Genomic DNA, 11,591 nt, shown 5'->3' with positions numbered 1-11,591 from the left:
TAACATTGGTCTCCATCTGCATCTGACAGTGCTAAGGTTAATGGTGTGAAAATAGGGACCTTGTTTTTCCAAACCTGTCAAGCTGTAATTGGCTAACAGATACCTTAAATTATGGTCTGCCACAGTCACTGCAAACACCTCTTAAATTGTGAGCAAAAACAATTAGTAGGGCAATATAATACGCAGTAAACACAAATCCTAGAAATTATACACATTTGTACATGCTGACATATGCAAGTACTTTAAAGATAATTGCATTGATAATTGTGTTCTTGTCTTTATGTTGCAGGTTGTTCCTCCATGCACATGAGAGCGATGCAAAAAGGAAGGCAGTGACAGAAACAATAAGATGAGACCATTTAATGATGGTAACCTTTAAGGAGAAAAGCACCAGCCAGCCTGAGGTGGTGAAATCGCTTTTAAACATCAGAAGATCACTGCAAGCAAACCTCAATGAAAGAGGCTCATTTTAAGGGCAGATACTCAACATTTTTTTGTTTGATACACGAGGACAATATCATCCATCAATGAAGGGTCGACAAATTAAAGAACTGTTTCTGGCCTTTGAGAAAAGCTGAACATCTAGCTGATTTCCCAACAGAATTGTTTCGGCTGTCGCACAACCACAGCTGCATCTCCCTTCTCTCGTCTTTTGGTCCTGCAAATGACTCTCAGAGAAGCACCAATGGCCTGCAGCTCGGGCGTGGTGATGAGTGCCTTGTTTTGGTCAGTAGCCATTGTATATTTGACCCACGTAGGCAAGGTCAGTGGAGATTGCTGGTTAATCGAGGGTGAAAAGGGCTTTGTTTGGCTCGCGATTTGTAGCCAAAATCAACCACCTTATGAGGCCATCCCACAGCATATCAACAGCACCATAGTAGACCTTCGTCTGAATGAAAATAAAATCAAAAGTATCCATTATTCCGCCCTTAGTCGCTTTGCCAACTTGACCTACCTGAACCTGACGAAGAATGAAATATCCTATATAGAGGATGGAGCCTTTTCTGCTCAGTTCAACTTACAAGTCCTTCAAATGGGCTTCAACAAGTTGCGGAACCTGACAGAGGGGATCCTCAGGGGTTTAGGAAAGCTGCAGTACCTCTACCTCCAGGCGAACCTGATTGAGACTGTGACACCTAATGCCTTTTGGGAATGCCCCAACATCGAGAACATTGACCTCTCCATGAACCGAATCCAGCAGTTAGACGGGTCCACCTTTACCAGTTTGACCAAACTGACCACCTGTGAGCTATACACCAACCCTTTCAACTGCTCGTGTGAGTTATTTGGCTTCATCAAATGGTTCTCGGTTTTCCCCAACAGGACCAATGAGCGTATGGTCTGCGATTCCCCGCCTGGCGTCTCTGGGTATAGTTTACTCAGCCAGAATCCTAACAATCCAGCATATCGAAATGCTCTTCACATGCTCACCACTGTGTGCAACGATGACTACACCATGACACCCTTTTTTTCTCTGCCCGCTGAGTCCCCAACACCCCCGCCAGACTTCACACTTTGTGGAATGGAAGATTGTCCCTCAGGCACAGAACCAGAGGACATCATCAGTACTACCTACAACGACGTCGAAGTAAACCCTGTGATGAAACTGAAGCAAGTGTCAAATACGGGTGCCATCATCACAGTTCACATTACTCATCCCTTCAAGAAGATGTACATCCTTGTTCTGTACAACAACAGCTTTTTCACAGATATCCAGACCCTGAACAATATCAAGGAGGACATTGAACTGAATAATCTTAAACATCATACTAACTACACATACTGCGTCGCCTCCATACGCAACTCTCTTAGGCGCAACCACACTTGTCTGACAATTACCACCGGCCCTTGGAATGGAAAGGACAAAAGCGTGAACAATCCAACTGCGACTCACTACATTATGACTGTTTTGGGCTGCCTTTTCAGCATGGTCATTTTTCTGGGTGTGGTCTACTACTGTTTGCGAAGGAAGCGTCAGCAAGATGAAAAGCACAAAAAAGCAGGCAGTCTGAAGAAAAACATAATGGAACTCAAGTACGGTCAAGAGCTGGAGGGAGGGACTATTTCTCGAATGTCGCAGAAGCAGTTACTGGCCGGGGAAAGCATAGGACGTCTGCCGTACTTACCCTCCGCGGCTGAAATGGAGCAGTACAAATTTCAAGAAATAAGCGATACTCCGAAAATGATGAAAGGGAATTACATGGAAGTGCGAAGCATGGACCACCATGAACGCAGGGAGTGTGACATGGGAATGCCTGGGAATAGCCAGGGGTCAGTTGCAGAGATTTCCACCATTGCAAAAGAGGTAGATAAAGTCAATCAGATCATTAACAACTGCATAGATGCTCTCAAGTCAGAGTCGACCTCTTTTCAAGGGGTGAAATCTGGAGCAGTGTCCACCGCGGAGCCCCAGCTAGTGCTGATATCAGAGCACCCGCAGAGTAAATCTGGCCTTCTGTCCCCAGGATATAAGGACAGCTACCACCACTCTCTGCAGAGGCATCGGTCCTCTGATGTCTCGCCAAAGAGGCCCAGCACTGCCACAGGAGGGCCCATGCGTAGCCCCAGGCCATATCGCTCCGAATCCAAGTACATCGAGAAAACTTCTCCCACGGGGGAAACCATCCTCACCGTGACGCCCGCCGCCGCCATCCTGAGGGCCGAGGCGGAAAAGATCCGTCAGTACAGTGACCACCGCCACTCGTATCCCGATGCTCAAATAGAGGAGCTTGAAGGACCTGACGGCCACAAGTCCTCGATGTTGGAGCCTCTTACTCACTCCCGCTCCAGAGACTTGGCATATTCCCAGCTGCCATCGCACTATCACAATCTAAGCTACTCCTCCAGTCCTGAATACTACTGCAAACCTTCCCACAGCATCTGGGAGCGGTTCAAACTTCATCGGAAGCGGCACAAAGATGAAGAGTACATGGCGGCGGGCCATGCACTCCGTAAGAAAGTCCAGTTTGCTAAGGATGAGGACCTGCATGATATTTTAGACTACTGGAAAGGAGTATCGGCCCAAAATAAATCGTAACCTCTTTTTGGTATTTTTAAATTGACTACATGTTGCAGAAATGACACAAGAACCTCATCTGACAATTGAATCAATGGCTACTTCCATGTTATAAACAACTACTCAGTCATGTGAATCGCATTCTCTTTTGACTGTGACGAGAACGGAGTAAAGAGTCTCAAATCATGTAAATCATTCATCAGGAAAACTTTTAACTATAAAAAAGAAAATGTTTCAAATTAATAATATATATGTTACAATGGATTATAGGTTTTTGGGTATCGCATGGCCAAGTCCTGTGACAGTGGATTTGCTGTTGTGTAATATGAAACTATTATATGAAGATATGTCTACTGAAACATGTTTTCTTTTTTGAGGAACAACCTGGACGCTTCATTGAAAAAGAACTATAATTTGTTTCCTCTCTGCATTTATATAAGTCATCAAAACTATGTACAGATATGGGTTTCTATATTAGCAATGTTTGCTGTGTTAATGGAAAGTATTAGAGGATAAATCAGGTTTTATCAAATGGACAGCTGCTTGTCTCAAATAACTTCTTGCTGAAGGACAGCAGATCCTTCTTTAAACTTGTCATTTGTCATTTTAACCAACGCCGCCTGTTTTTGTTTGGTTGTTTTTTATTACTATGGTTTTCTTTTTTAAATAACTTTTACATGCATTTACACAACACGGTTTGAGTTTTAATGGCCCCCTTGATGAAGTATTCAGTGGACTCTAGTAGACTACTGCAGTGTGTGTGCTGTAATAAAGGTCTCCGTCATCGGTTTCATCGAACCATCATTCCAATCTTTAGTACCAAAGTAGAAAAAGCCGAAATGTTTACAATATTCCTGCACAGCCTGGTAATCATAGAGCGGTAGGTCCATGCTGGCTTCTCTTTTTATCGGTTATTCCTTCAATCTACAAACACTGAGAGCGAATAATATCCATATACAGGATATGGTTTTGAAAGTCTATTCTTAATCACTAACATTTGAAGGGGAGGACAGCTGTGCTCTGTCACTCTGGAGGTGGAGACAGCAGTCCATCCCTGCAGGAGAGCCCGATGGATGAATGTAATAGATACATATTCTGATCTGTCTATGGCAGCTTTTATGTAAGAAAATATTTATTAAATGCTATTAACGACTGTGTTTTCTGTTCCTTTGCTTCGATATTCCTTCCATTGTATGATACTACATAACATCCGATCCGACACAGCCGAGGGGCCTCACTGCTTGTTGAGAGGTTTCGTTTTCTTTTTACCTGCTATGCTGTTAAAATCTTTTTGTAAATTACAAAAGCTACGCACCGGAAGAATATCAACATGCTAAGAGTGGATTTTTTGAGAATGTGAAACTGAATCCTCTGACTTACTGGCTGTGAATTTGTATATCATGAATTATTTTGAGGAGCGTATATATAAGACTCGACACTTGTTCTTTGTAAGATGTTTATATAACCTTTTTCAAACTGGCTCATAATGATTCATTGCACTTTCATGAATAAGCAATAAATATGCATTTAAACACTCCCACCTATTTGCAAAACCGCAATGGTGGTGACTCTAGATGTGTTGTCAGTGTTGGATATGGGTTCATTAAAAAGCAGAGATGATTCATTTTTTTTAGGGCTGCAGAAATATCAACAAATCTCAACTGTTCCTCTGTAAAATGGGACATCATGATTCTGCTATATAATTAAGAGTTTCATTTTTATAAAACAAAGAGAACTATTTCTCCTCTGCTGCTCTCATTTGTTTCTAAGTGACGCAAACTTTTCCCTTCGAAAGCCCAGAATATTCTCAAATTTTAAGGAAAAGGTTTTTTTCGTGCATGTATTCATCCACCGAGTGAATAATAGATGTTGGCTGCATCGAGATAAATAATTGGTGCCACCAATTCTCCATTCAGATTCCATTAAGCTAGTGCGTAGGAAGGGATGATGTGATTAAAGTGAATTCCCAAGCAAACAAAAATGGCAGGAGGAAAAACTTTTTTTTTTTTAAAGGAACTTAACTTTTAGCTAAGACAAATCTGTTTTCTCAAACGTCTCTATAACTACATCAATAGATCTGATGTGTCATTTACATCATGCTTTCTCATTTTTTGCTTTGCAATTTTTTTGTCTTCAAAATTCCCGTTGCATTCGTTCAGGTCCTGTACGTCAAACCTGAACGACGGCAGAAACTCGCTGATGGTGAATCTCTATTAAATATTAAAACCTGTTTATACTGCATTGAATGAAGCTTCAATACTAATTAAAACAGAACACATCCACAGTCTCCTGATTGCCGATGATGAGTTTTCCCCAGTATCCCCAGGAAAACTATCCCTTTTCCAGTGTTTGTCTTTGTCATGTGGTATAAATGAATATTAAACACTTCCATATCTATAAATAAAAAATATGGAGGCTACACAGGCACGCTGGTTATGTGTTGAGGCGATGACCCGAGTCGGCGGACTGATACACCCAAGTAATGACATTATCCGGTGACATGTTATCTCATCACATCCTTTTCCTTCCATTAGAGTAAGTTAGAATAACTGCAGGCACTAGTTAGGCCATTTGCATATTTTCTGTGTCATGATGCTGTGATCATTTCATGTAAGTATGTCACGGCACCATTATTATTCATTAACGTGAAATGAAGCATTCATGAGCCTGACGTGTTATGTAAACACTTTATAAAGCATTAACTTGGTTGTCCGATTTAAAATTTCAACCGCCTTAAGATTTTTGGGATGTGTGTTCAAGTGTAAATTTCCTTTTGTTTCCTTTCACTGTTGATAATGTCAAGTCTCCCTTTGTTGTTATTTTTCTAAAAGCGTTTCAGTATCTTCTGAGAGCTGTCAGGTTTCTAGTTCATTTAGCTATTTAGCGACATGTTTTTTATACTGCATATTGTAGCACTTCTGTGTCTATTAAGAGTTTAAAGTGTTGATAAGACCTTTAGAGAGATCAACAGTTGTTGTTCAAGTGCATCAAAAACAAACAAAAGCACAAATTGTGTTTTTATTTCATTTCTTAATACTATGTTATCTGCTTTCAGACAAAGTACTGTGAAATAAAGTTAAGGGTGCACATACAGAATACACTCAGCATCTTTATTATGACTTCTGACCAGAATCGCTTTCAGTCTAATGACCACCACTCGATTATATGTTATGTTGCGTTCAGGTTTGGTCGGTTATACTGCCCAGATCTACTTGTGGAAGAAAAAGCACCATTTAAACACATTTCCCGAGGACTTTGAAAACAAGAAGAGGTCACGACTGAGCTGAAACACATCTGCAACATGACCAAACGGATGCAAAATGTTATCGCTCTATTTATGCCAGATGTATCCAGACGTATGCAGTTATTCACACGGCCAATTTGATGTCACAACATGAGACATGCGGCTTTTTGCCTGTCTGTGCACAACTAACATTTTTCAACAGCGCAGATGGAGTTTGAGGATAATATCATCTTAGTTCAAAGAAAAAAACTGCACATTTTTAAAAGCTGCAAATGTTTCCTTATCAGGATTTCACATCAGCTCATGTCCATCTTCGTTCATGTAAAAAGCACAACTTGAAGTTTAGGATAGAATCAGGATGTATGTCATGTATGTGTTCCTGCTTATTTAAGGTGAAGTATCATCATCACACAGGTTTATCTTCCTAAGTGTTTTAAACCACTCTATAAAAAGAATCTTTTTCTTAATTACACATGTTGTTGTTTTAAGTAATCCCTGCTTTGCACACATTTAAAATGAAACAAATATGCAAGTGGATCACCCATTTGTGGATCCTCAGACGTCTGTAAACAAGAAGGAATGCTATAAAAATGATTCTTAGCACAAATTTGGTAACCTTGCACCAACTTGGAGCTCCCTAAAAACAAAAAAGTCACGTCATCTCCTTTTATGTCTGCTACACCTGCCAGTCTAATTTTTTAAAATCTACTCCATTAGACATGTTTCCCACACATGTTTTAATGTGATTATGACAATAGCGGTCCAGTAAGAACTGAAAAACTGGATTAAGAGTTTATTTTTACAAACCACCGTATATTTGATGTGGTGTGGTTTAAAGGTAATATTTCTATTTGTTTTGATTATTAGATCTTTTTTTTCTGTCTTGGAAACTCTAACAGTACATGTAAGGGCTAGATGCTGTCCTTTAAAAATAAAAGCACAGTGGAATTTGTCCTGACTGTTTTACAATCATCAAAAAAGGAGCAAAGTAACATAAACACATTTTCCCATTCAAAGTAGCCTCAATAGACCATAACACAATTCAACCACATTACAGCAGCCTTGCTGGTGTCATTATTACATGGCCACAACTATGAAAAAATATATAATATGCTTGATTTGAAAGTGCTTTTTTATGTTGTTACACTCTGCTTTCGGGGAATTCAGGTCGATTCTAAAAGTCAAGGTGATAAAATTAAAGATTTTGAGTTTCCCCATCCTGTTTCTGAATTCGGCGAAGTATCATATGTGCAGCAAATAGCTGCAGGGGTTGATGAATAATAGAAGAGAGTGAACAATCCAAGGTTCTGCAATCAAAATCACAGGAGCAAGGGAAGGGCGCGTTTCTAACGTTGTACGAAAGTCCAGCTCATTTTGTTAACTTACATTTATGGTCCTCACCAAATGCTTTGCAATAAATGAAATCAGGTGATTTCCCTGAAAACAGCAACAGTTTAGTGCCGAGCATAGCTGAAGAAAAAGGTATGACAACATGCTTCCTGCGTCGTATACCCCACAATGCTCCAGAACGTCTTCCAAGAAAAAAATTTAATGAACTTCAACAACAAAGCAATAACCATATTATTTTGCAATGCTTGACTCACCTCCACCATCAGTGTTTACAGTGCTGCCTTTGCTACCTTTCTATTGCAATGTGCGTTGCCTGAAGGGAAATGAAGGGGAGACTGTGAAAGGCACTGATTTTGAGTTATTGGTACAACAATGAGCAACAATGGTTAGCATTACAACAACAAATTTCACAATCACATAACTTGCAGCCTCTCACTTAACCATTGCATGGCAGAATTGGTAATGGTCCAACCTCTGGGGGTGGAAGGTTTTACGGCTGCACTCGGTGTAGAATGTAATGGTACATGTTCCATATTGACTGTTTGTTGTTTATTATAATAGCCAGCCCATCTCGAGCAAAGATACAAGTGTCTTTTATTTATTTAAATTTGTCAGTGTCAATATTGAATATGTAAATGTATTCACTTTATCATGCCATAAAAAATACAAAACCTGAAAAATCTCTATTTACATGCAAATGACACAATGCAATTATATTTATTCATTTACATGTTCTCATATTTACTATTCTGTCAATGCTGGATACTCAATTTATTTCTCATTCTTGAGTAAACTATCCATACGAAGGAGTAGTGAGTGAGGAAGTGAATTAACAGAAGCCACGTTAACAAGATGTTGAAGCAGTCATAACCACACAACACAGTTGGTTTATATGGAAATAAGAAAGTGCTGCCTGTAGGTTACGTTATAACCACTAGTCTCTGAGTGGAGATACTCTCTCCTCACAGCTACATCCTCAGGGTGGAGAATGTTGAGATTGTCACGTCATATAGGTACACATTCCAAGCTACCTCACCTTAAATCCATCACCCAGTGCTCACACATGTGACCAACAAGCTGTAAACTATTGTACAAACAGCAGGGTGGTGACAGGGTTTGCTGCTGCTGGACCCACTTGAACAAGACATTGCAGAGAGCTTCACTCATCCTTCAGAATATGGACTCAGCAACCCACCAAAAAATGAACCGCAATTGTCCATGGGTGAGGGACATCGTGGAGCTTAGAGGTTATAACCATGTTCAGAAACTGTGCAAAAATCAGAACAGCTCTTTTCCTGGTTGAGGTGAGGATCCTTGATAAGCTGCAAGAGCTCCTGGAGATCGTCCATCTGACCAGTCATTTGTCTAAATAGTTCAAAATGACAACAGACCCTGTTACACTCCGTACCCCGATTCAGGTCTCAACTTTACTGTCAAAAATCCAAGATGTAGACTCAGTGAAACTTCAGGAAAAGTCATCACAGAGTGAGTTGGATTCATCCTCCTGGGGAATACTGTACATATAGAGTGTAATAGAAATCTATTCAATACGTGTCATATTTCAGACCAACTATACTAACTTAAAATGTTGACTGGTTTTAAAGAGGATCAGCAGAAATGTTTCAACACAAAATTCATCTAAACTTGAGATTTTTTGAAAAGGGATTTAATATACTATAAAAACAAGACAAGACGCCTTCACCTCCATGAGCGACACTCCTTACACAAGGCTGTTCTCCTTTTGAGACCAAAGGCTCTGTCAGCACACACAGTGAATCATGAATCGTCACTAAAATCCAATTTATGGAGTCTTAACAAAACAAGAAAACTGATGTAGGTTAAATTTTCATCTTATTTTGGGGATTTCTGGGTTTTACTTATGAATTCCTAAAATCACAACTGAAGGATGTTGCCTTATGATGGTACATAAATGTTTAAAATCCCCTGCTCACTCTTAAATGACCTAGTGATGGTTTATTATGCATGGAATAATAATTGTGAGGACCAGAAAATGATTTTAGTCACCTCATAGACTGAACTCCAATCTACAGACTCCTTCGATGCATGATAATTATTATGTATAAGAAACTAGAACATTATGGGACACCTTACAGTCAGATAATAGTGAGAGGAAAAAAAGGTTGAATCTGTGAACAACTATGTTTTTTCTGGTCAAGATGGAGAAAAAAATCAAATCCACCTATATTTTTAATGGATTTCTTGGGCCTCCCTCAAACTATGGATGGACACTTTTCCTGGTCATTGCACACAGAGTGCATTAATCGGCTATCAAAATATGCAAGTTTAAGGTATTTGAGAAGAAGTACCAAAAACTTCCACAGCTCTTATCAGATATTTAATTGGATATGGGCGATCAGTTTGGAAGAACAGAGAATCTACAGTGGGCTCTAAACTCAGATCTGTGCAGAGATAAAAGATCAAATAGCTAGTATAATTACCAAATCAAGCTCTTATAAAGCTAATTTAAAGGGTGATCAAATGAGCCAATTGCACTTCTGGCGTAGACAATGACCAACATGGTCTCAGAAGGGTTTACATCTTCCAAAGTCAATTTTAAAATGTTATTTTTTTCTAATTACATGATGCAATTACTTTCAGCAGTACAATAATTTCGAGTAAGCAGGAGCGTTTTGCTCATGTAGCTAAATGTGTAAAGTGCTTAACATCGGCTCATTTCCCAAGAAAGAGCATTAAGAATGAATCACTCATGTTTCCACGAATGGGTGTTGAAGCCTGTGATCTATGAGCACCTTCATGTTGATGGGCTGAAACTTTCCACTCTTGTTAAAGGAGATTTATGCGAATGGCTGATTCCACAAGCGGAAAGGCCCGGGTCTCACTCATTAATACACAGCTCAGCAGCAACAGTGATTGTCAAGCACGAAAGAAGCGAATGATCCTTCAAATGAGTGCCGTGAAAAGGCAGGTCACAAAGACCAGCAACACTATCGGTGAGGAAGAGAAGAATGCTGAGCGCACGGCATGTCGGAGCAGGAGAGACCGTACGGCTCATTACGATATGAAAGTGAGAACAAATCAAAGACTCTTCACACACAGGAAAATATAAGATATATGTCCACATGGGTCACATGACTTTTGTGCCTGGCACTTTTGCTTCTGGCGATAATGAGCCAGCCTGTCTCTTTCTCACATTTTTTTTTTGCTTATTCTTTCTCTATTCTTTTTTTTCTCCACTTCTCTGATCATCACGGAGTACTAACAAGAAGAGGTTCCTTGAAAACTCTTGAAATAGGCCGAATCTGATTATTTTACCGCTGTGCAATATATCACCAATGTGCGCATGCTCTGTGGTCTCATCCCACGACGTGCAATGTCAAACAAGACAAATTAACATCACCTGCTGCATTTCTTGCCACTTGATAAAAAAGAAACTCTCATGGATGTCATTTTTCATGATTGACCTACAACAGAAGTAGGTTTTTTAATGAGTGTAAATCTAGGCTTCCTTGGATACAGTTTGTTTCTCAGGGTATCATGCCGACAGCAAGTGTTTCTCTTTTGTTCCAGTAGGGAAGCGATAGACCAGAGCTACCACTGTAAAGTCTACGTTTGCGTCTCCACACTGTTGTAAATCAAAATCTTTTTGAACAGTTTTATTGTATTAATCTTTTATTGTGGTTGTATTTTTGGAGAGGGAAAGGTGGCATCATTTCATTCCGGTGTTCTTTGTAGGGTCATGCTTTTTGCATTTCAGCAAAATGAATTTTCTATCCGAACAGTATTTCCAAAAGTATTCACTCACCCATCCACATTATCAGAATCAGGTGTTCAACGACTTCTATGGTCACAGGTGTATAAAATCAAGCACCTAGGCATGAAAGAATGGGTCGCCCAGAGGATCTCAGTGAATTCCAGGGTGGCCACATATGACCAAGCGTCAGAGACAGTTTTGTGAAGCACTCCGCCACTGGACTCTAGAACAGTGGAGACAAGTTCTCT

At 39.9% G+C, this 11,591-nt stretch overlaps 1 protein-coding gene across 1 annotated transcript; it reads left to right on the top strand.

Moving 5' to 3' along the window:
- The first annotated feature begins 664 nt into the window (after positions 1-664).
- Positions 665-3,120, top strand: elfn1a (extracellular leucine-rich repeat and fibronectin type III domain containing 1a). The gene has a single exon (XM_068337492.1). The coding sequence runs from the start codon at positions 665-667 to the stop codon at positions 3,035-3,037; it is 2,373 nt and encodes a 790-aa protein (XP_068193593.1). The 3' UTR covers positions 3,038-3,120.
- Positions 3,121-11,591: the final 8,471 nt, after the last annotated feature.

This window comes from Antennarius striatus, chromosome 16 (assembly GCF_040054535.1).
Source record: "Antennarius striatus isolate MH-2024 chromosome 16, ASM4005453v1, whole genome shotgun sequence".
NCBI classification, from domain to species: Eukaryota; Metazoa; Chordata; class Actinopteri; order Lophiiformes; family Antennariidae; genus Antennarius; species Antennarius striatus.
The sequence above is the reverse complement of the archived record's forward strand: the minus strand, read 5'-3'. Positions and strand labels throughout refer to the sequence as shown.